Consider the following 25,958-nt stretch of genomic DNA (forward strand, 5'->3'; position numbering starts at 1 on the left):
CAAAGTCAGAATTACCCCTTCTCAGAGCAGCTCAGTAAATGAGCAAGGTGTCCACAGAGGATCATCCTGTATTTTGATGGTGTCCTCGGTTTGGAGGGCTGGGTCTGAGGCCGATTTAAAGGGAAAGAAACATCGGAAGGAAGAGCTGGGCTAAGGTCACCAGCATCTGGAAAGAGGACTGTGCACGGCACACACTACACCTGCTGCAGCCTCCCGCATTCTGGTGCGATGCACTCCATTTTGATTTAAATTTGTTTTTTCCCCCTAAAGGTGCAGCTATACATATAACTTAGCATGTGCAAAAATCATGAAAATTGGAGCCCTCTTTCCTCCTCATTTTTGGAGGGTCTGTAATTCATGCAGGGGTTGCCCAGCTGGGTTGAAGCAGAAGCAGGGACATTCCATACAAGCCACGGGAAGGGTGTTCCAGTTGCAGGCCATTCTGCAACACTGGTCCTCATGAGACGGATGGATCTGGCCGCAGCCAAGGCAGAGGTGGGAGAGGCAAGGCCACCTCATGCCTTGCTCCATGGGTGGGCACATCATCTGCTGAGTCAGTCTTGTATCCATGTAACTACCTGAAACAGCATGCCCCTGAGCAGGCCAGCCCAGAAGGACTGGGGTGGCCTGCCACAAGTCCTGTCCCCTGCACCTGGCATAGAAATGCAGCTTTCTGTGCCGCCTCCACCAGCCCCAATAGGCTAGCAAATTATTTTGAAGGCTAGTAACTTTTCCGGGTTAATTTACAAAAGCATTTCATGAAATTGTTTTCTCATCTGTGCCATGCTGACTGTTCTCTCAGCAGCACATGCTTTGGGAATTGCTTCTCTGGACTCAGTAATCCTCCACGGTTCTGGCAATTACGATACTTCTTAGCAGACGAAGCATTCCAAACAAAAGCCCTGCAGACTAATTTTGTTGATGGATACCAGCACTGAAAATTAGCTCAGTGAAAGTGAGGGATGGGTTTCCTCTGGTCCAGAAACCCGTGTCCTAGTTTTTCTATCTAAGCAATGCTCTCTCCTCTGAGCAAAGCTGCCTCCCCTGGCTCCCGAAAGGTGGACGAGCATGAAGTCAACACGGCTGTTCCTTTGCGAAATTAAATGCAGGCCCCAGAGCACAAGGGCCAATTCTCGCTCAGGGCTATGGCTGGAACGGGTGCGAGGAGCATCCCTTATCCTAGGCGTTCCATCTGACCAAAGAGAAACCTGGGCTTGCATGGTATGCTTGTTTTGGTTCCCAGAGTGAGCAAGCGTGCCCCGTTTGAAGCCCTGGAAATAAGCACCTTCCCACCAAACCGGTCTGCCCATTGCCAGACAGGTGCTCCTGTTCCATTTGCACAGGCTACTCACTCTGGCTTTTGGGCCAATGACCCAGTGTGCACAACTTCCCCCCCCACAGACTAGGAACCCTGAACTACTTCGATGGTTGCCCCACTGGTGAATCTCCCCACTGGCACAAGGCAAGCAGCAGCTGCAAATGCTGGAAACAGGAACAGGAAACAAGATGAACAGTGGGGTGACATTCGGGGAGTCCAAGTGCCCGTGAGCATCGCCCGCTTGAGGGGAATCACACACATTCCAGGCTTGGGATCTAGTCATTTCACATGAATTTGGAGGCGCATGTGCCCCCGAACTCGGAGATGGACTAGGAGAAGCAGCAGCAGCAGCAAGCCTTGCCACTTTGCGACCCCCCCCCCCCCCCGCATTTTGCATGAGAGGAGCTTTCTTTGGCTGAGTAGCTGAAGCATTTCAGAAAGGGAAGAAAAGTTCCGAAAGTTCAGAAACTTTTGTATCCCGGCAACTCTGGTGACCCCTCCTCTTCCACCACCGAAACACCCCCTTTCCCCCAGTAGCTCTTCTGACTTCAAAGGCCTTTCCATGCTGGTTATGACAGGAAGGGGGATCAGAGTTCCAATACCCAGCTTCAAGGTCAGAGCACTGTTTCCAACGGCAGATTGGGGAATTTGAAATATCCCATGGCCCCTCTGATGCTTGCCTGAAGGCTCTGGGATTGTTCCATCTTGTTTTCTACAGTGGGCTGAGCAACAGAGCACATATCCAGACTCCTGTTATGTCCCCGAAGAGCATTTCCCTGCTTGCCAGTCATTGGCTGAGCAGCGATGATGTCACAGAATCAGTAGCAAAATGACTGTGACTGCCCAGGTAACATCCATGCAAGTCCCCCACAATACAGAGGGTTTGGTTACTGATCCACTACGTCAAATATTCATTTTTGAGTAACAGCCAGAATGACTCCTGGACATGGGGTGGTACTTTCACATGAGGGGAGTGGCTGGAAACCTAAGATAAATTCTAGTTACAGAGGAGGTGATGTGCAACCAGGAAGTGGCAGGCAGGTGACTTCTAGAGCCTGGGGGACTGCAAGCCAATCAAAACCCAAAGAGCTCCAAAACTGCACACACACCACGTCATAGATCAACCTGTCCTACAAAACATCCTCAAAATCACATTCGAGTTACTTGACATCCATACAGAGTCAGGATCACGCAGGCAGCATCCTTGATCTTGCCCGGTGTTTCATGGGACAGGTGCATCCACCAAAGCTTCCCGAGGCAAGGAAGTGGCACTGAAATACTGGCTTTCGCCCAGCCCCGTTTGAGGGAAGCAGCCTTTCCTGACTCGCCATCTAGTTTCTTACAGCTTACTTGCAAATCGGTTTGGCAGGCCTGGTGTGAGCTCTCTTGCCGAATGAAGTGTAAGAAACTGGGCCGCAGCCACAAAGCACTGCTAACCGGCTGCACTCATGCAGATCCTCTGCCCTCGTGCTCCTTCTCAGTGCCAGGTCCAGCCTGGAGAAGGCATCGCTTTGTCTTTGCTGAGCACAGACACACTCTGGGCTGGGTTTGGGGGCCACAGGGGCAGTTGGGCCCCCAGTGGCTTCAAAGCCTATATGGCAGAAGCAGAATATTTCATATTCCAAAAGAAGGGGTACCACAGTGTAATACATTGCACTTTAATATCTAACATTTCAACAGCTGCAAAAGCATAGTAGCAAAAATCTGGAGCTACCAAAAGCTGCCCTTGCATAGAGAACGGATGGCAAACTTCATGCCTATCCAAGCTAAGTAAAATGGCAAGATGCAGGAACACAGCAAAACGAAGGGCTACGTCTAAGAGAAGCTCTCCTGTTACTCTGGGCTGGGGAGAAACATAGCTATACAATTGCAGCTGCTTAAGGTATGTTTTGCACACACTCTATGGGCATGCAGTTTCTTGCTTTCTGAAGTTTACATTCTGATAATCAATATGAACATTAAAGATAGCATTTCATGCTTACTCCTGGTTCAAAAGCTTCTGTGAGTTTTTGGGTGGCCTCTAAAAGAAAATATATTCTTTGAAGAGATGCTTTGTTTTCTACCAAGCAAAGAAAATAGAGCGATGCATAGAGATGCTCAGGCAGAGTGTTTCATTTTCCTCTGAATCAACATTTAGTAAGTGTGCAACTGTATTCAGCACCCAATTCATGTCCCCCAGAGGTACTGCTATGCTATTATTCCATCACTGAAATTGCCCTCGTCCTGTCATACATTCAACAATAATAGATAGTTTCAGTAATAAAACTGTCAACAGATCATCTCTGTTCTCTGAGCTCTGCACAGCCTCTGTGGAATATGTTGAACAAAACCACCTTTTGAAGAAAAAAGAAAAAAAAATGCAGATCGACTCACGTGGAATAACTAACAGCCCTCAGATCTCTGGAAAACAACACCCCACACACTGGAGGGAGGGGTGTTGCAGACCTCCCCTCTACTCTGTTTTCACTACTTAAACCATCCTGGTTATATGTCCACAAGACCAAGGAGCGTGCGCAAAATTTCTTTGTTATCCTTGCTCAGATTGCTTTGGGATGGGTGAAGGATGCTCAGGTGCCCCATGTTCCTGTCTATCTACAACATCAGACATGAATGCTTTTCCACCTGAGACAGGTGTGCTTCCAAGGTAGGGGCAGTTCACACATGTACTTGATGGAGACGCTGTGACATCAGGGTTTCAGACTAGGCTGTTTTGTGAAGGAAACACAGAAGAAATGCAGTGGAGAAGTGCGAGATGTTCCCATGCAGACCCTCTCCTGCAGGAAGCATGCTTAGCAAGGGAGTTGGAAAAATGTGTCACAAGAGAATACAGCTCCGCACAGAGATTCCGGGTTCTTTACAATTCAGTATGGCATGTACAATGATGTGTACTCTGAGGGCTTTTTAGCTGTCAAAAAGACATCTGGTTTCTTAGTAATTAGATTCTGGAGAGCTCCACTGAATCTGTTGTGTTTATGAATTAAGATAACAACGAAAACAAACAGATGTTCGTATTCATTAATAAGAAGTTCTTGCAAAAGGCATGTAAGGTAAGGAGAGGTCCGCAACCTGAAGCCCTTTGGGTCAAGCATGGCCATTTGCACTCGACTCCTGAAGTACAGCACCCAAAATTAAAGAGGAGTGTGAAAAGGCAGTGATGATGGGCATCAGGGTGAGCCAAAGGCCGTTTTGCTGAGAGGTGGAAGGTGTGCATTGTCTGGCCCTTCCTCCCGCGTGAAAGTTGCCACCCAGCAAAGCTGTCTGCTGAGTGAGGATGCAAGGTAACTGGACCACTGCTGCCATAGCTACAAAATGTTTTAGTCCACTTCTGGGAATGCGCATTAGTGGTACCCCTGGGACAGCCGTAATGGAAGACTTCTGTCTCTTTGCAAAGCCCCAAAGACCATTTTGTTGCTGTTGGCCGAAATAAAAATTTCTCTTCTCCACCCCCAACCGTCTGCCAACCCCATCCCATCCCTCAGAACCAAACACTTGGGGTCAGAAGAAGAGGAAAATAATTGTGTCTTTTATGACTCACAGTTCGTGCTCAAGTTATTAAAATAATAGTTAAAAGTGTCCTGCAGTGCTGGCAGGACTGCAAAAACCTTCTCTTGGGCTCTACATTTTCTTTCTCTTCCCTGAAAAGTCCAAAGGAAGCGTAACGTGCTTGGTACTTGCCAAGGCTACTGGAGAGAAGCAGGTAACTGCCTTCATCATCTTCATCATCATCACCCACCCAATTGCTGAAGATCTCTGGGCAGTCCACAGCAACAGATAAAATACAATGAAAATGCAATACAGCAGAATATCATAAAAATGCAATATGAAATTTAAGTACCCAATTTAAAAAGCTTTAGCAGCTTACTTAAGCAGTTGACAATTACTCAATAAAATATAAAAGTGTCATGAGTTTACAAGACTGTCATGGGGGATAGTCTTAACCTGACTCAGAAAGGTCCCAAAGTTTGAGTTTTCTGCAAAGGAGCCTGGAGCTTAGAGAGGTACCAAACTCTTACGTAATACATGAATAGCTGGTGGGTTGTGGTAACTCAGGTTTGTCTGCACTTAGGTTTCCAAATGACAGCAACGTATGCCTAGACTACTAGCTTGAAGTCCAAGATTTGGCTGCCAAGGTCAAATCAAGGTCCACTTTTTCTTCTCTCAGAGTTGATCCTCCGAGCAGTTCCCTTTTGCAAATCCTAACCTTTATTTTACGTATTTATTTTACTTTATAAATTTACTTATTTATTTATTTAACATTATTTTCCTGGGTTCCAGGATCACCACAGATGGGTACTGCAGCCAAGAAATTAAAAGACGCTTGCTCCTGGGGAGGAAAGCTATGGCAAATCTAGACAGCATACTAAAAAGCAGAGACATCACCTGGCCGACAAAAGTGCGTATAGTCAAGGCTATGGGTTTCCCAGTTGCAAAGTATGGCTGTGAAAGCTGGACCACATGGAAGTCTAAGAGCCAAAGAGTTGAGGCCTTTGAATTGTGGTGCTGGAGGAGACTTCTGCGAATCCCTTGGACCACAAGACAATCAAACCGGTCAGTCCTAGAGGAGATCAACCCTGACTGCTCTTTAGAAGGCCAGATACTGAAGATGAAACTCAAATACTTTGGCCACCTAGTGAGAAGGAAGGACTCCCTGGAGAAGAGCCTGATGCTGGGAATGACTGACGGCAAAAGGAGAAGGGATGGCAGAGGATGAGGTGGCTGGATGGAGTCACTGGGGCAGTGGGTGTGAGCTTAAGTGGACTCCAGGGGATGGTGGAGGACAGGAAGGCCTGGAGGAATTTTGTCCATGGGGTCGCGACTTCGCAACTAACAACAGCAACAACCTTTATTTCCTAACTCCACCCCCCCCCCCGCCCTTGATCCTCAGGCCCTACTTCCTATTAGGGTGGCCAGGAATTCCACTGGACAATCCAGTAATGGAGGACTATCCAGGAAAGTATGTGCTTCCTTTAAGGCTCGCAGAATGAGATTAGGTTGGGGGAACAGCTTTTTTCTTTTTCCGCACCATGTACCTGGGCAGGACATGTAAACCACAACACCTCCAAGGAGCATCTGAAGTTTTCGTTCACGTGACACCGCAGTGAGCTCACAATGGGAGCTCAGCTTTCTGCTTGCCTTTGGGTTTAATATTAAGAGAGAGAGAGAAAACCAACAGAGAATGGCCATTTGCAGGCCTGCTTGCATAGCAAGAATTGGCTTCTATCTCTACCTATCCCTCCAGTAATTTATTTATTTATTTATTTATATCCTGCCTTTTTCCTACAAAGGGCTCAAGGCAGCTTACATCCTCCTCCTCCTCCATCTTATCCCCACAACAACAACCCTGTGAGGTAGGTTGGGCTGAGAGTCTGTGACTGGCCCAAAGTCACCCAGTTGGCTCCATGGCCGAGCGGGGACTAGAACCCAGATCGCCTGCGTCCCAGTCCCAGGCTCTTAACCACTACGCCACACTGGCTCTCAGCTGCAACAGACAACTGCGTCCAACCTCAAACAAGTATTAAAGGAAAACTGGAATCTATTGGGCTTCTGAACTGTCCGTATTTTCTAGGTTTGCAAGGGATGGAATCCAGGGAGGAAGACCTTAATTGATGTGATGTTTCCTGCAGCAATTGACTGCTTTTCACCTATTCTGCCCTGATCTTGTCCACTGATGAGAACTCTCCTGGGAGCAGGACTTCCCACATCTGCAGATATGATCACCTCACTTCTTGCTAGATTTTAGAGATGGCCTAAACTGCTTGGCTTCCCCTGGATGATTTTGCTGCACTGTGTTTCAGTAATGTCTCCTACTGTTATTCATTCACACTGTACAAGTTTTTGTGTGAATTGTTTCAACTGCATGTTATTTGATCAAATTGCTGTTTTACTGAGTGTTTGGGGGAAGGTGACTAGCCCAAGAGGCAGGATAGAGAACTGTTAAAAGACATAAATGGTTTCTGAAGTGTGTTTAATTGCAGTAAATTCTGATGCGGGGATACAGAGGGCAAGGGAGGGAAGTTTAACTGTGCAGTGTGGCGCACAGTACGATCCTAAGCAAGTCTACTTGGGTGAAAGGCCCATTAGGTTCACTAGGACTTACTCCCAGGGAAGATCCATAGGACTGCCACCACAATGAGTTTTTCTAAGGTTTTAGGGATGCACCCCTGTGCCCACATGCCTAGGAGGTAAGTCTCACTGAGCATTGTGGCACACAGACATAAGTGCGCAGGTGCAGGCATTACCTGCAACCTGAGGAGCATCGTTGTGGGGTGGAACCCCCGCAGGGAAGTCCAAGCAAAGAGTATTAAGAAAGAGCCACAAACCACGAAGGTTTGAAATAGGATCTTGCATAGCCTTCTTCAACTGAGCACCCTCCAGATGTGTGGACCACAATTCCCAATGCTGAATGGGGGATGGGAACTGTAGTCCAACACAACTTGAGGGCTCTGGTTGAAGCACGCTGCTCTAAAGCAGGGGTGGGCAACTTGCACTTCTCCAGATGTTCTGGCCTACAAAAGAGAGCCATCCTGGCTAATGGGCAGGGTAGAAACTTAATAGACAAATCAATATATACACCTTCTACCAGCTGCATAGGACATAGCCAATGGTGAGGGATGGTGGGAACTGTAGGTCAAAGGCTCTGAAGGGCCACAAATTACTCATCCCTTCTCTGCTGAATGACCTCTGAGTTTAGGTTCTGTCTGCAAGAGGCTGGTTCAGAACTTTGTGACTGTTGCGCACAGGACAGAGCTAAAGGACTGCAGCAGCCTCCCAGAGACACCTAGTTGCCCATGGCTGAAAATGGAAGGATGAACTACTCACGCTGAACCCTCAAACTGTTTTGGTGAGGCATTCCTTCATCACACAATCTTTCCTTTCTCTCACTGGCAAACTATCCTAAAAGGTCTCTGCAGAGTTGTTTCCTTAAGCCGAATGCGGGATAGACACAAGATACCATTTTGCAAAACGAGAGCAGCAGCTGCACTGAAATGCAGAAATTGCCGTTTCCAAGATATGGATGAGTATAAGTGGATTGTTCTGTCCATTAAACGCTTTTCATCAATTGCACCCTGGCTCGCAATCTTGTGTTAAATTGACTTCAGAGGAATTAGTAAGAAAGTGTTCATAGAGTCACAGAATAGTACAGCTGGAAGGGGCCAAGAAGGCCATTGGTCCAACCCGCTGCTGTTGCAGGTCACCAATTTACACCATCCCACTCGGATGACTGTCCAGTTTCCTTTTGAATGCCTCCAGTGTGGGAGAGCCCAGTACCTCTCCAGGGAGCTGGTTCCACTGTCGTATTGCTTTGACAGTGAGGAAGCTTTTCCTGAATCTGGGTTGCTGCAGCTTGAATTAATTATTCCATGTCCTGCACTCTGGCGTCAGCAAGAAGAGAGCTTGACCTTCCTCTTTGTGACAGCCTTTGAGGTACTTCTAGAGGGATACCACGTCCCCGCTCAGTCTTCTCTTCTCAAGGCCGAACATGCCCAGTTCTCTCAGTCTCCCCTCACAGGGCAGGGTTTCCAAACCCTGGATCAATTTTGTTGGCCTCCTCTGGACCCTTTCTAATTCTTCTGCACCTTTCCTAAACTGTGTTGCCTAGAACTGGACACAGCATTCCTGATGAGGTCCGAGGAGTGGAGGCGAACTACTATTACATGTGAAGGACTGGGTCAAAAAAGCTGATCTATACTTTGACTCAGTCTGTAGGTGCAGATAATGAGTCAGTCGGTTTTGGCTTTGCATGCAAAATATGATTTCCCTGCCATGGTTGCATGACAATCCTTGTAACTGCAACATCTGTTAGAATTTAGATTTGGCCCTGCCACTGTTATAACTTTGGAGTTTCCTCTACCATTGGAAAAGCTGATTGATGTTGTGCAGTTCTATTGGCCTGTAATCCAAGCTTTCAATACTTATTATCCTTGAAAAAGTATGACGCACAATTACTTAAATGTGAATAAAACAAGGTTTGCCTGAATAACATTGGAACATTATTTTCACATCTGTTTGGGAAGGGTCTATAGACCTTAAGTAATGCAGTGTCTTTAATAAGGATTTGCCCAAGTTGGCTAATTGTTTGAGATGTAATATGCCAATGCTTCTCTAATCCATTTGTTTGGGCAATACCTAGCTGTTGCATCTTTTTGGGTGGAGCTTACAGTATGGATACACGCAGTACTGGAATGTTCTTGAATATTTACCAATGCATGTGTTCTTTCAAATTACCAGCCTGTTAGGTAATTTACAATGTCAGTGAATTTTCCATACCCCTTTGACAATAAAAAGATTGATATTACAACCCGAGACCTATAGAGGTATCTTCCATAACACAGTGGATTGTGGACCTAACAGTGCTTTCAATATTCTAGTCTGTGGTATTTAGGCAGCACTTACAAATGAATTAATATATGGATTTTTGGCCTGCCTTTTCTGAAGCTTATGCATAACTATTTCTATCTTATTATCACATACTTACAATTATCAATGCACACGCATTAGTAAATTTTCTTCTTTCTTTCTCTCTTATTAACATTTATACTCCACCCCATAACCGGGTGGGGTCTCTTGGCAGTTTATTGTAAAATACAGTAAGATCAACAGTACATTAATACAACAAATAATAAAACAATAAATTGCAATAATTATTGGGCTTGCTCCACCAAAGGGCCTGGTACCTGAACCTGCATTGAACTGGCACCAAACAAATGGCTTAATTTGTTTTGGTGAAACTCACATAAACATTAATTTTAAAAAGTAAACGCTTCCTTGTATTCCTGCCAATAGTACGGCACGCTGCGGATGACACTTTACTTTCTGCTTAAAAGTTGCTTGGGGCAACAGGGATGAGTAGGAGGAAGAAATTGGTACAGCAGTGGGAGGGGGAATGTTAATTACAACCATCCACCCATCCTTCCTTTTGAAGGGGAACACATGTCAAACTCGCACGCCGGAACGGCAGGGGAAGGGGAGAGATGCAAACATGTAACTCCTTCTCAGACAAAACTTTTTAGAACAGAAAAAAATCGTCAAAATCTGAATGACTATAATTTTGTTAATGGAATTTTGTGCACTGCAAGATGTGCTTTTTGCACAGCTCATTATTCTTTCCTTTCATCGGCCTCATCCACCCCCAATGCGCACACTTCTCATGGGGCAGCTTGTAAAAAAATGACACCCATGGGGTTCATGCCCCCACCCCCAAGTGTCTGTCCGCTTTTATTTATTGCAATGCAATGATGCAATGTCACAACAACAACCCTATATCCAACTCAGTTTGGAGTAAACCCATTGCACTCAGTGGGGGTTACACTGGAGTAGATATTCCTGCTTGTGGCAGTATATGCAGGACTTAGAAACTGCTTCAGCACAAAGCTGCAGTTCAGCTTAGAACTGCCTCCTGCCAGTAATTAGCATATGTAAATTAAATCGTCTTCTATGTTGTCCAAATGAAAATAGGGATGCTACTGCTTATGCCGTGGGTCAGGACTGGAAGCTGCATGGAGCTGATCTTAAGCAGAGCAAACCTAAATGCATAGTTTGGCACAAACCTGAAATGCCAACTAAAAAAAGTAAATTTAGAATAATTAATGCCATATAACAAAAGGAGGTGATCCAAACTGTAGCCTACAAAACCTGTTGAACATTTATTGTGTATTTCAATTTTCCTTGGTAAATGGCTTTGAGATTTTCCTTTGGATATATAAATTAATTATATAATTAATATAGCTAACTAAACACCCACATAACATACGCTGTAATTTGCTTCGAGATGAATTAGGTCTGTGAGTACTGTAAGGAAGGAAAGCAAAGGAAAGGAAAGGAAAGGAAAGGAAAGGAAAGGAAAGGAAAGGAATCATCTGGAGTGACAAGTCCTGCATTTTCAGTCAGATTTTCCTCTAAGTCAGAAAGGAAAAGTAGCAGATGTTTAACAGCAGGGGAAACCTGTATATGAAAGTCAATCCATATACATCTGTGTATATGTGTACATAGATTCCATAAGGACATCCTGTTACTCAGCATGAGTCCTGTTCAGCCATTGCTTTGGGTAAGACCAAATAGAGGGCCTGTTTTATATTGAAGCAAGTAACTCTACAACAGAGTTTTTTGCAGAAAGAGCACTAGAATTTGGGGTGCTTGGGGTGCTCCTTGATCCATCTTTGTCCCTTGAGGTTCAGGTGGCATCGCTGGCTTGGAGTGCCTTCTTCCAGGTTTGGCTGGTGGCCCAGCTGTACCCCTACCAGTAATCTGTGCTCTGGTAATCTCTGGATTGGATTACTGCAAGACACCCTTTGTGGAGCTGCCCCTGAAGATGGTTCAGAAGTGTCAGCAGGTGCAGAACGTAGCAGCCAGATTAATAACTGGGACCAGTGGTCGGAACAGGTAGGATCAGTTCTAGCTCACCTGCATTGGCTGCGTGTGTGCTTCTGGTCCCAACTCAAGGTGCTGATCTGAACCTATAAAGTCCTACATGACTTGGGACCAAAGCACTTGTTGGAGCGTCTCTCCCAACCCCAACCTCTGGGACGTTCCTCTGCGTGCCAACCCCCTGAAGACTTGGAGGCAACTGTACTTGGGTCATAGGAAAAGGTGTCACAGGTGCAGAATGGGGGACAAGTGGCTGAAGAGCATCACTTGTGAAAGAGATCTTGGGGTGTTTGTTGAAAGGAGGGTGAACATCTGCCAGTAGTATGACACAATGGTTACGAGGGCTAATGCCACCCTTGGATGTACAGCCAGAAGGATGGCTTCCAGATCTAAGGAGATGCTGATACCACTCTACACGACTCTGGTGTGCCTGCACCTGGAGTCCTGCATCCAATTCTGGGTTCCACATTATAGAAGAGACATAGCTAGGACAGAATCAGTTCCATGCAGAGTCACAAGAATTTATTTATCTATTTAAAACGTTTCTATACAGTCCCATTACAGATGTCTTGGGAAGGTTTACAACACCATTAATAAAACAGAGTAAATATAGAAATAAGAGTGGGAGTGGTACAGAATCCGATACTAAGTATAAAACAACCAATTAAAACAATTAATAATTAAAATATTGGGAGAATAAAAAAGTTTTCGCCTGATGCTGAAAGGAAAGAAGCGTTGGCACCAGGCGAACCTCTCTGGAGAGCGTGTTCCACAGTCGGGGTGCCACTGCAGAGAAGGCCCTCCTCCGGGTAGTCACCCTCCTGATCTTCTTTCGAGGATGGCTCCTGGAGGAGGGCCTCTGACTCAGATCTCAAGTGGCGTGAGCCGGGTTGGGAGAGATGGCAGATGAGGGGAGACTGGGGGAACTGTGTCTTTTCAGCCTGGAGAAGAGGAGACTCTGAGGGGATAGTTTAGCGACTTACTGGTACATGAGGAGATGTCATGTGGAGAGGGGCCGTGACCTGTTTTTCCTTGCAGTGGAGGGCAGGACACATGCCAACGGGGCAGAGCTCAAGGAACTAGGCTTCAGGTTGGATGTCAAAAAGTACTTCCTGATGGTTAGGACCCCTAGGATATGGAATGGGCTTTCAAGGGAGGTGTTTGAGGCCCCATCAGTGAGGGTGTTTATGGAAAGACTGGACAACCACAGGTTGAGGATTACATGAGTGGAGTTGGCTGGAATCGGGAGTCAGACTAGATGGTCCAGGAAGCCCCTTCTGACTCACTTTTGTCTGTTTCTATGAAAAAAAAAAAATTCTTGATTGCTTTCCTTGAGCATGGCCATTGTGATCTCATGCAGAAGTGAGTTCCTTAAATTACAACCTAGACAAATATATACCTTGTTCCTTCTATGGCCAGAATCAGTTTTATGGGTTGCCCATGAGATTGAGTGTTATCAGAGAAGAAGGAAAAATTAACTGTCTCTGCTTTCTTCACACACAAAACAGAATCAAATATGCTTCTATCATGTGCCCCTTAAATCACTTTTTTTTAGTAAACTAAGAATCGCGTTCATCTTTGGGGAGGTGCGTCAGTCCCCTATATTTACAGATTTTCTCTGCATTATCTGTGCATTATCCTTTTCCGAAATTCTTGTGCTCAGAAATGTGCACAGTGTTCCAACTGCGGCGGGACCACAGATCTGCATGATAGCATTCCATTTCTCCTTCTCTCTCTCCCCAAGGGACCCTTTGCCTGGACTTCAGCTTTTTCACAGCTGCCACACCCTGGGTCAACCACTTTTCCAGCCTAATGAGGCTCGCTTAGCTAAATTCATCCAGAACAGCAGCAAATCTATTTTCATTCAACCAGGTATGTTGCTATCAATTCACTGGCTTGGCTGGTTTGCTCTCTGGGTTTTCTTATTTTACTTTTTGTCTTAATCCATTTACACACACACACACACACACACCTCCTGCCCACTGAGATCGGCAACAGAAGCCCTCCTTCAGGAACCCTCTGTGAAAGATGTTAGGAGACAGAGTACCCGGAGGAAGGCCTTCTCTGTGGTGGCGCCCCGACTATGGAATGCGCTGCCCAGAGAGGTCCACCTGGTGCCGTCATTATATGTTTTTCGGCACCAGGTTAAGACCTTTTTATTTAATCTATATTTTAATAAGTTTTAATATTGACTTTTATTATTGCATTTTATTAATTGCAGCCAGAGTGGGTCGTCAATTTATTTATGCTGTTAGCCATCCAGAGACGTTAGTAACTGGATGGTATACAAATGTTATATATATATTGAGGAATATATATACGGGGGGGGAGGGGAGGGAGGATGACGACTCCTCAAAAGCCTTTAAAAGCTGTTAGTAAGGTGAAAGAGATATGAGTGTGTGCCATTCATCTCTGAAATCATTATGCACTCTTTGACCAAGTTGGGAACTTCAGCCCAGTTAAGCAAACACTGTCTGACAGGTCTGCTTTTGCTTCACTGTTCTGCGTGTGTTTGCGTGTGAATCGGGGTATTTCCACAGCTTTCACATCTAAGGAAAACCAAATTCCCACATCTTATCATTGTCATTGGAAGTGCATTCTCATCAGCTGACCCTAATTATCTTTCACAGATTATCATTGTTTCCTTTCTTGTCCTACTTCCTTTCTTTCTTCTCTAATCCGATATCAGTTTCGCACAACATGTTATGATACCCTCTCATAAATCGGGAGTGGGAAGAAGAGAAGACACTCACACCCCCCGAAAGATTTATGGGCTCATCATTTTGCTGAAAAAGAAATCTCTTCGGTGTGATAGGAGGCCTGTGAAACAGCACACCTTGCCACTAGACACAATGTCTACACAACCTCCATTCAGCCTGGTGCTGAAAATGTGCTAAGAATGATCAGCCATTACATCCAGGATAACTTTCATTAAAAATATATCATGAATGGATGGGTGAGATGGGAAATTTGCAATTCTGCCACCCAAGCAGTCTGAACAACATTTTCTGAACGGCACTCCAGGAAAACCCGAGGTTGTGAAAAGGGCTTAGGGCCAACCCAGGGCTGTGAAAAGGGCTTTGAAGGGCTTCAAAAGTGTCTTTCTTTGGTATGGTACTAGTGTAGACAGTGTGGTGTAGTGGTTAAGAGCAGAGACTCCAATATTCATGCAGAGACTCTGGTATTGGATAGCATATAAAAACTTTAAATAAATAAACAAATAAATAAAATGGGACTGGGACTCAGAAGATCTGAGTTCTAGTCTCCGTTCAGCCATGGAGCCAAGTGAATGACTTTGGGCCAGTCAAAGACTTTCAGCTCAGCCTACCTCACAGGGCTGTTCCTGTGGGGATAAGACTGAAAGCATCAGGAGAAGGAAGATATAAGAAGCTTTGAGTTATCTGTATGAATAAGGGGACGTATAAATCTAATAAATAAATAAACGAACAAAGAGACATACTTAGCCTAAGTTTATAGATTTGTCTTTCAAGATGGCATCATGCAGAGAGAAACATCCCAGGGCTGTAATGGCAGTCAATCTCCAAGGCATCTAAAGGAACACCAGTATCCAGTCATCTCTTCAGCTTGTGCATCAGCCTCTTTGTCTGAGATGGGTACTATATCACCGGGGGGGGGGGGGGGAGGCAGGGATAGGAAAGAAGAAATCCCCTGCCTTGATCAAGTTCTTTCTTTCTTCCCAGTGAGCTGCTAGGAAGATAACTGACAGCAGCTCCTTCCTCGATCCAAGTGAAAAGAGGGATAGACAAGCATGGCTACCCACAGCTCCCAAAGAGGCCAACAGCCACTGGGTTAATAGAAAATGTCTTTCCATCCATCTATTAAAATATTTTCACCTCCCGAAGTGGTGCCTCTCACTGATTCATCATCAGGTTTTAATTTCTTAAACATTAGTCCTAAATACAAGTGCACAGTGGAAACATTGCTTTCAAGCGCAATCTTGAATTCATTGCCTAAGATGGTACTTGTAGCTGCACACTTCTCTAAAAAGAAAGTTATTCACCTCATCCTATCTTGTCCAGTGCAAAACGTAAGACAAATATGGCACCCTGCAACAGGCAAAACATTGGGAGGAAGCCAAAAGAGTTTAGAAAAGAATAGCACAAATTTCTGTCTGGGATTTCAGACCCTAATTTGATGAGCTCCACTGCCACAGTGCCCTGGAACATCGGCTTAAGAAGCCAATGTGTTTATATTGTATTTCTTCAGCTCTTTTAAATGGAAAGATGAACAAATTATAAGTACACAGCAAGTGGAAAAATAAATCCCTAAACGTTTTCAGAATGACACCGGTGACTAAACTGAAAGACTATTATTTGAATACTGGAGCGTGAAAATGAATGTTTGACTCACAATAGTTCTTGATTTACAACCAAACTTAGAACAAACTATGGACTTTCACAGTGATGTTCCTTTCCAGCTCAGAGTTTTTTGCTTTGCTAAATTCCCAACATGATGAAGTTTTGACATTGAACCGATTTAGGATGACGAGACTCAGGAAGTTCAACAGCACCGTGCTGACAGCAAATCACATGATTTAAAAGGCAAAAATGCTGCCCGTGGGGAAAACTTCCAAAGTTTATTTTCTCATATAATCCATCTGTGCTCAAGCTACTCTAAAGCATAACTCCCTCTCTCTCTCAGTATAGAAAGAAAAGCAACGAGGAGATGCCATCCTTTTTCGTCCGCGCTCCTTGCATCAAAGGGCAAAATAAATCTTTTTCATGTATGGCAGACTTGGCAAGAAACAAGGTATTTACACATTTCTGCTTGCCTAGGTCATACTTCCGATTAAAAAGACTTTGGGAATGGTGGTGGGGATGAAACAGAAATTCTCGATTTCCTGCCCTTAAGAGCGTGTGTCAGAATCCCTCGTAAAAGCTCAGTTTCAAAGCCATTCTGACCAATTGATGTAAATGTTTCTAATTGAAGTCAGAGTAGAATGTTTAATGGATTAGGCACTAAAAACAGTGAGCTGAGATGAAAGATTGTGTAGGCAGGAGAGACACCGAAGAATTGCTTGCTCATTTCCCGCAGCGCTTCTGTCAAATACTAGCCCGGGAAAACTTATGCAGATTAACCCTCCTTTGGCAAGAATACGAAGTGGGGGCAGTGAAGTCTCATGTGCCATCAGAGAAAAGAAATATGTATCTTCTTTGCACTGTGGCAATCCAGGTTCTGAGGCTAGAACCCTTTTTGCATTGATTTACTTTGGAACCTGTTTCTTAGATGTCAAAATTTAAATGAATTTTAAATTCATTTACATATGCACCCTCCCATGTTTTATTTAGTCCGTTTTAGGTGGTCCTCTCCACCTTCCGTAGCCATGTTATGTTCATAAACATGTTATCCACTGTTTCTGCACAGATCTTGCCGTATATGTAGCTAACTGATGAGGAGGGCTAGAATTCATCAGTAGGAGACTTTGGTTTTCATTTCTTCAGAAAGTATTTTCACTTAAGAACACAAGAAGAGCCACACTGGATCAAAGCGATAGTCAACACAGTCCCACCTCCATTCACAGGCTGGCAAACCAGCTGTCCACAGCATCCCTCCAGCAGGAGGGGTACAAGAGTTTTGCCTGCCAACCTCCATGCAGGCGAGCCACCTCTGGTGAAGGAGGGAGCACATGGCCAGCAAGGCTAGTAGCCACCGATAGCCTCCTCCCTCATGAATATGTCCAGTCCCTTCTTAAAGCCATCCAAATTGGTGGCCATCACAACTTTCCGTGGCAGTGAGTTCCACAGTTTAACTATGTGTTGTGTGAAGAAGTACCTCCTTTTATCTGCCCTAATTTTCCTGCCAGTCAGCTTCTTGGGATGAGCCTGGCTTCCAGTATTATGGGAGAGGGAGAAAAATGTCTCCCTCTCCCCTTTCTCCACACCATCCAGTCTTTTAAACACTTCTATTATCTCTCCCCTCGCTCACCTATTTTTCCAAGCCGCTCCTCATAAGAGTTGCTCAAGCCCGTGGATCATCTTAGCTGCTCTTCTCTGCTCTTTTCCCAACTCACTAATCACCTTTTTCAGGTGTGGTGAGCAGAACTGCATACAATTATCCATCTATCCATCCACGCATCCACCCACCCACCCGCCCACCCACACATCCCTTAACTAGAGAGGGACAAATGCATTTTAGAAATAACATTTTAGCCATCTGCTTGGAAGTCCAGGGGAAACTGAGGAATCCTGCACCATGTTGAATCATGGGGTAGCTTTTCACCACTTTCAGCCTCACTTTCTCTCAACTTTGGAGCTGGGGAAGGAGGTAGGTAGTCTGTACAATTGCTGAGATTGTCTAGGGATGAGTACAGATTTTGTTTCCTTTTGGTTTCAAAAAGAATGTATACAATTTTCAAAGTTATCCATATTCTGGGGAAATAGAACTTAATAGTTTACAAATTTGCTTGTGGAAGGAAGCAAAACAGACAGATTCTTTAATGGTCCTGATCCAGCTCTGCATCCCCCAAGATTGGAAGAAAGGCCAGTAGCTCATCAAATTTTCCTGAGAGTTGCAACATACCCATGGAAACCCACATATTACTTATCCAACTTCCTTACCTGAATTTCAAACCTTTAATGTATATATTATCCTCAACAGTGGGATTTCTGTCCCTGCAGTTTTATCCTGCAGCAAGTAATAACTACACTAGCATTGATTTAAATGCATGAATTTCTAGCTTGCATTGTCTTTCTCTCAGGAAGCTGAACAGTTTTTTGTGTTTTGTTTTTTCCTGCAGCAATATGATCCAGTAAAATGCGTTGGAGGTTCTGTATGAGCTCCACTGAGTGCTCTATTCACTGAATGGCTCTCCTGATGGAAAAATGATCAGAAACACAATGGTCAAGTGTTTCTAACACTTGAAAACCTCATTTGGAGCCCTGGTCTTGTTTGAAAGACCTGATGCACAAGGCAACAGAAATAACATGAACGAACAATGACTGGGGAAGCAGGAATAGAGGAAACTGGATAATCCCATGCACTTTCATGAAATAAAATTTTCCTTTGTAATCACCAATATATAAACTAACTCTAGCAGTTTAGAAAAGAAATGATTGCAGATCTATGGTTGGATTAGTCTGAACTGATAGCTTTGACTACTGGGAGGCATGGAGGTAATATCAATAGTAATGGTATCATAAAGCTATCCAGCACCTGGCTAGCACACAGGTGAGGATCCTTACACGGTTCTACAGTTCCATTTCTCTGCAACTCTCAGCCTCTGAAGGTCAGGTAGGTCCCAGGAGTTTTCTTCTTGTCCGGGGCCTCCTGAAAGCAGGGGTATGTGAGGAATCCACTCTGAGGGTGGGGCTCTGACTGACCCTCTGGCCTCAGCTCCTCAGACTCCAATCTGCCGTGGCTGTTCCTTGCAAGCCCACTTGGGGTTCCAGTGGTACTCGCCAGGAACTGAGCCCTGTGCAAAGACTGTGCAGGCAACATCTCTTTCCCTGCCACATTCAGCAACCTGCGGGAAAAGCTTGATTGTGCACTGCTTGCTAGGAATGGAGCCCCTGTACATGCTGCTAGTTTGCAAGCAGAAATTTTGATGAGCTCAGCAAAGGTATGGCATTTCCATAGACGTTCCCTACAGAGCAAGCATAAGGATGTCTGGAGTAGTTGGGAACCTGGTAAGAATACACAGTGAGGAAGGAAGGTTCCCCAGCAAAATTTCTCTGCTGTAGAAATTTCCCACATCACAGTCCAGTGCAAATGCAGAGTCCATCTGTGTGAGGCACAGAGGTTGCAAAGCAGAAGGCTGTATCTGTAGGAGAAGGAAAAGAAATCAAAGGAAGGTCAGAGGATGAGAAAAACAAACTGCAGGGCTGGCCGAGGTGGGGAGCCTGAAAAGGGAAGGAACAGGGGCTACATCGCAATGCCAAAAACCTGAGAACTAGAAAATTCCTTTAACCTTTATGGATAGACTAAAAGAAGAAGAAAAGGGGCGTGTGTGTGTGCGTGCGCACATGTACAGAGAGAAAGAGAGCGCGCGCACGCGCACAAGCGAGCACAACTTTCCACAGACTAGAAGCTGACAATTGCCAGGCACTTGCAGGTCAGCTAGAAGCGAGGGATTTTAAGGAATATGTAGTACAATTAATTATGGATAGGTCAGAAACTGAAGCAGAATTCAGTGTTAGATGGAATGAGATCCCGCAGAGCTTTTTTAAAGTGGAAAATGGACCAAAACCCAAAGCTTCCCTGCAAGCTTTGAAGAAAATCACTAAAGTGGCATAAGACATACTAGGTCACCCTAAGTATGTTCCACTTTCATGGACATTTTACTGCCAGTGCACGTAGCTGACTCCTCAGTGAAATTTTGGTTTCTTTTGGAAAAACCAAAGGTACAAGAGTGAAGAGGTGGGAGAAAAGGTGCTGCTCTGCTCCCTTGCAACATCTCGAATATATTGTGCAAAGGTAACGTGTGTGTCTTGAAGACAAGGCAGAGAAGCAGCAATCGGAGGCAAGTCGGAAGTGCCAGGTGGTATCAGAACCCTGCAGGCGGGAAAGGGGAGCATGAGGCAGGGTGCATGGAGTGGAGACGGAGAGACACCTCCTCTCCCTTCCTCCATCACTCCCCGATCCATCCCTCCTTAGAAAGCAAACACTAAAAAGATCAATTGCAAACCTGTGCACATAATGCACAATTAGGCATGGGAAGGACCCTACACTGGGATAAGAATTAAACCGTGAGGACATGAAACTATACAATGAAAAGGAGAAGCAAAGAATCGGATTTCTTTTGCAAGATCTACAGAGTTAAAATTCAAATGTGCAGCTATCCCCATGTGGAATATCCACAGATAAATCCGACGTCAGAAGCATCTGAACACTCCTAACAGAGATACTGTATATTATTGGCCTTCTGTTAAAGGTAAGGGAAGGGGTCAGGGAGAGATTAAGCTGTTAATTATATATTTTAAAAAACCAACCACAAACCCAAGAACTAGCTGAACTAAAAAGGTTGTGTGCTAAAGCTGTTCTCTATTAACTTGCCTGATACCAGCATGCAATAAAACAGAGGTTTGTCAATGTGCCGAGTTATCGATTCTGAGAACAGTTAATTGTGAAGTACAGAGACCTAGATAAGATAAGAAGCAAGTCAGCTTTCATCAAGCCAAAACAGTCCTAAACAACTTCAGCCCTCTTTAGCGTAAGCTCCCTGAACAATCAAGGGAGAAACTGAGCAATTTATTTCCAGTCCATCATAAACCCACTCCATTTTCTGCCTTTTTAAAAAAGGGCTACATGAAAATTTATATTTACACTGTATACACATTCCTCCCAAATATGTATTCTTAAATACCTTCTTCGGAGTTGAAAACTGTGCCAGAAAATTTGGAGAAATGCACAACAGCTGCTCTGATACTTGTGTTACAAAGTAGCTTGGTTTGCTTAAAAATATGGACTGAACAAAATTCACCTGCATCACTGTGCAATCACAGCTCAGGATTTCTCCCCGAGACAGAAATTCAGCTTAACAGGTGGAGTCCTGCGGTGCCCAGCCACCGGGAGTGTGATAAAATGAACGGGGTTCAAAAAACTTCTCCCTGTTCTTCCACTTCACCCGTTGGGGTACATGTGACAGGAATGCCCAAGCAGAACTGTTTGTTATCTACTTTAAAAGCAAATGCTCTGGAAGACTTTTCCCTGCTTCTGCCGTGACGATTTACGAAGAATTCCTGGACTTCAGAGCTGTAAATCCTTCATAATAAATCAGAGCAAAGATGTTGGAAGAACATTTTGTAAATTCATGATGCAGTAAAAATAGACTGTCAGCGTGTCTTTATAAAAATTCTGTCATTCTCTGAGAATTGCTTCTGTGCCACACTAGAAAGATTAGATTTACAAAAAGGGCAAGAAGCTGGCTACATCTGAATCTCCCTGAACAAATGAGAAATTCTGGGAAAAGTAATGTGGTAATGACTATCCAACGTCATCCCAACCACCTCAGTATAAAAACTCTATTCGAGCACTTCTGATTTCCAGACATAACTACCCCTGCATGTCATTTTTTGTTGTTTTTTTGCCTCTAGAAAGCTTGAGAGCTAGAAACAGCATTGCTATCAATGTCAGCCTAAGCTGAGGTTACCAGATCCTGATAAGGAGTGAAATGTTCTTTCTGCAAGCATGAATTCAGAAATATACATCATCTGAGTGAATATTATGACTTGCTGGGGTTTTTGTTCTTTCAGACAGCTCTGCTAAAGCATTTGAATAATCAGAACGTTTCTTTTCTCTCACAGCAAGCAATGCATTTCCTCAGACACATAAAACACAGCTGAGGTGTGTTGCAAGACAACAAACAAGACAAAAATGTCTGAGCCTGATCCTATATAGCGATTATTTCAATAACAAGAGAAGGAATGCTGCTAAGGATGAAGGATGGTGAATAAACAGGCAAATTCATTCATACAGGTCTGGAGAAAATGGGGTGAACTCTGTACAGTGTGATGCTCTCCTTGGTCGAAAAGTGGCATATAAAATATATTCAAACAAACAAATAAATCAATAAACTCTTTTTGCGGGGTGATGACTTCCAGATTTCCTGTCCGGAGTACAGCAAGCAAACCTGGCCTTGCACGAGACTAGTGTTCTCTTCAGTAATTGAGCAATTCACTCCTCTTACACAATGAACGCATGATCTGGAAAATACAACCCAACAGAACATTTTCTACTCATTTTTATTTTTAATTTCTTGTCTAAGAGTCAGAGGGTTTAATGCCATTTTGGCTTATTTACAAATCTCTGTGAGGCTGTTCCAGTCATTCATTTTGTCAGATATTTCGAACGCTGATCCATTACGACTTACTCAGAACAAAGTTGAAGCTTACATCTACAGTACAAGAGAACATCTGGTGCAGAAAACACACCCCGTCAGCCACACGATTTCCCAGTGGGTAACTCTTAAAAATGAACTACTAGAGTGAGATTTCAGCTTGTCACTCTCTGGAGGGAGAAACAATGGAACTGGCTGGCACTTCCTTTAAGCAACTCCTTCATCCCCGAGTAACCATGTTTGAATATTTTCTCCCTCCAATGTAGGCTGCCAACGAGCTGAGAGAGAAATAATTTCAGGTACTCGCAATAAAACAAGCTTATTCTGCCCCAAGCTTCCGTTTCTAACCTATCACTGTTCTTTGCTGCTTTAAACCCTGATTCTGTATCCCAAACCCCATGTCCTTCTAATCCCGTCAACTCCAGCAATTCTGGGGATGATAGGGATTGTGGTTTAGTACGTCTGGAAGGCACCAAGCTGAGGAAGGTTGCTTTAATCAAGTCTTGCTTAATTGAATCAACATGTTTAGGTATGAATGGGAAACACATCAAGCAGTACATTTGTTGAAGTTAAGCAGGGCTAAGTCTGGTCAGTATTTGGTTGGGAGACCAGCTGTGAACGCCACAGTGCTATAAATGAAGAGAACTGATAAATGCGGTTGTGATATTTATTCTCAGAGCCTTGTGTGATCTGCACTTAAAACACAAACCAAACCAAACCAAACCAAACCAAATCAAATGTGCCACAGTAGCCTACAAAACTAGTTCCACATTTGGGAGATGTAGGTTCTAGCCCTGGATCATGCAGTCCCAACTCAACCATGAAGTCCAGTGGGTGTCTTTGGGTCTTTCATCCCAGCAGACCTCAACAGGTTGGTGCTCTGAGCATAAAATAGAGAGGAAAACATCGTAAACCCACTTGCCTTCCTTGCAAGAGGAAGACAGGCACGTATAAATGCAGTGTAATAATCAGGACAATGATGCTGCAGTGTGTATAATTAAACAAATTAAGAACATATGCTTGGTTTCTCTTTTTTTACATATCTTCCTGCTTCCTATTTTTCCTGCTTCCATCACTGTGGGAAAAGGCAAAGAGCTTAACAAGGGATTTCAATCTTATGTCAAGCTGTACCAGCCACGCAGTCACATTTTAAAGCACATCGAACCCAGCCAATGCTTAATCATAAGGACTAGAATCTATCTTTTTAATCCTAAGGACTAGAAACCGTTTCTTTCTTTAAATGAAAACTGTGAGCCTCGTAAAAATGGAACCGTGTGACAGCTTTCACATTCTCTGCCTTTTTTGTGTCTCTTAGAACCAGTACACACAGAGTCCTGGTTATTGTTAGCTTTCAAGCTCACTTCGTATGCATGCACAGAGAAAAGCTGTCTAAAGCTTTGCTGAAACTCTGATATCTATAAAATCATAAATGTTTAACATGTCCAGCACTGAGGAACTTGCATCTATATTACCGCATTTAGAAATATCTATTTGGGCTGCACATTTTAATAAATTACTCAGGAAAGACATTTTCAATTTTATTTTTAATATAAGCACTGAAAGAAACTACAGATGGTGGGCATCACCTTAAAAGAGGCATTCAACATTACACTAGGATAGCAGGGTTCTTCAAAAATAGCTTCTGGCATTGTATATACATGCTCCCAGTAAAAGCAAGAGCACTGGTTCTTCATCCTTCAAAATATGTGTTTGTAACCATATGCACATTTATGCAGATTTAAACCACCAATTAACCGATTCAAACTAATTGGATTTCTGTCATTGGACAACAGTCCTATCTTCAGATCTAGAGCAGTCTTTCCACCCTGTGTTGGGTTGCAACTCCAAGCATGCAGAAGGGCACCAGGACGGAGGGGGCTGACCTAGATCATTGCATGCACCTTCCGCACTATTTCCAGCAACTGCTCGACCCAGGCTGGGGGGCTCTTTGCAGCCCATGCATAGTGCGACTCAACTGGTGCCAAGAATGCAGCGAAGGATCTGCAGCAGAGAAGGACCACTCATAATGGCAAGCAAGCTCCTTGAACATGTCTAGTGTTGCACTGAAATTGTTTTCACCCATTTCAGGGAGCAACACAATGGCCACGAAAGGTGGGATATAAATCTAATAAATAAATAATAAATCTCCCCAGGCATCGAATGGCATTTGATGAGTTACGTTGTTTTACTTCACTCTGGTCTTTAATGAAAATGTTTCAGCTGTCGAACTGTTTTATATTTTTGTATGTTGGAATTTTCAGCTCTTTGAATGTGCATATTTAGATTTAATATTGTGTTCAGGTGTATTTTATCTTTTGGTATTGTGGTTAATTGTTGTGATGAGCTGTCCAGAAAGTGCTGGCTACTGAGCAATACATACCAGAAATAAAATACATAAATAAAATAAAAATAAAATCAAAGGGGCAAACAGGACTCCCTGCTAAATAGTTTAGCATTTAGTATACTGGATTAAACAAGATAGCTATGGAAACAGATTATGGTCTGAAGGCACAGCAGGCACCCACCATGTCAAAGCTAAGCAAGATTGGGGCTGGCCTGAGCTGGGAGGGGAGACCACTGGGGAGTCACATGTAGCCACCTTGAGTTCCGCAATGGGAGAAAGGTGGGATAGCAATATAATAAATAAATCCATAAAAAAAGAAGAGGTGGGGTATAAATGTAACCACCAACGTGCCATAAAACAACACATCATGCAAGGTACACTCGGGCCATTTATAGGTAAATTTACTATTTCTCAGGACAAGCAAATCCGCATGGGATATTTCTCAGGAAGTTCTCTGTACAGTGAACTCCAGAAACAAGCCCAGGCAAGGTTGTACTAGCACGAAACTGTCACACAGTGATTTATCAGCAGAAACATTTATCCTGCTATAAAGCATACTTCTAGCGGAGGTGGCATGATTGATTTCTTACCTCCATGCCATATCAAAGTGAAGTCTTTTTATGGCTTTATGAACAGAAATGTAAAAGTTATTGAAATTTTACAGTGTTCATTGAAGACCAGCTTCCTGTTTTTATGGATTCTCAGTCAACAACAGCTTCTCATCACTGGTTAAAGGGCAAAGATCCAGACCAGATTAAATCTAGTCACCTTAACATGGATGGAAATAGATAGAGCCTGGTGTGGATTTTAGGGCAATTGATGTGGAGAACAAGGCAAAGCAAGGGAAACAAAAATAAAACAAAAATATAAATAAAACAAAAAGCAAGGGGAACAAAAAATAGGTCCCAAATCAGAGAGGATTTGGAAACAGTGAAACTGCAATTCAGACAAAAATGAGCGATATTCGTTTATGTTCGTGTTACATGCTTATTATTTATTAATTCAATTTTTATACCACCCAATAACCAAGCTTCCTGGGCAGCTGTCGTTGCTGGTTGTTGTTGCTGTTGTCATATCACTTTTATATCCCAAGGTGGCTTACACAGTGCCATTTTATCCTCACAACAGCCCTGCAA

The 25,958-nt window shown here is 43.9% G+C and overlaps 1 protein-coding gene across 8 annotated transcripts in view; it reads right to left on the reverse strand.

Annotated features, from left to right (window-relative positions):
* Positions 1-25,958, reverse strand: part of PDE3A (phosphodiesterase 3A) — a 296,763-nt gene that overhangs the window by 68,186 nt on the left and 202,619 nt on the right. Inside the window, exon 1 of one of the 8 annotated variants that reach the window (XM_044452156.1) lies at positions 21,123-23,251. The exons of the other annotated variants lie outside the window; for them this stretch is intronic. Within the exon in view, the coding sequence (XP_044308091.1) occupies positions 21,123-21,128 (6 nt within the window). The 5' untranslated portion in view covers positions 21,129-23,251. Of the gene's footprint in view, positions 1-21,122; positions 23,252-25,958 lie in introns of those variants that run through there. 8 annotated transcript variants of the gene reach the window in all.

The sequence above is a fragment of the Varanus komodoensis genome, unplaced genomic scaffold, assembly GCF_004798865.1.
Source record: "Varanus komodoensis strain SLA01 unplaced genomic scaffold, ASM479886v1 scaffold70, whole genome shotgun sequence".
Taxonomy (NCBI): Eukaryota; Metazoa; Chordata; class Lepidosauria; order Squamata; family Varanidae; genus Varanus; species Varanus komodoensis.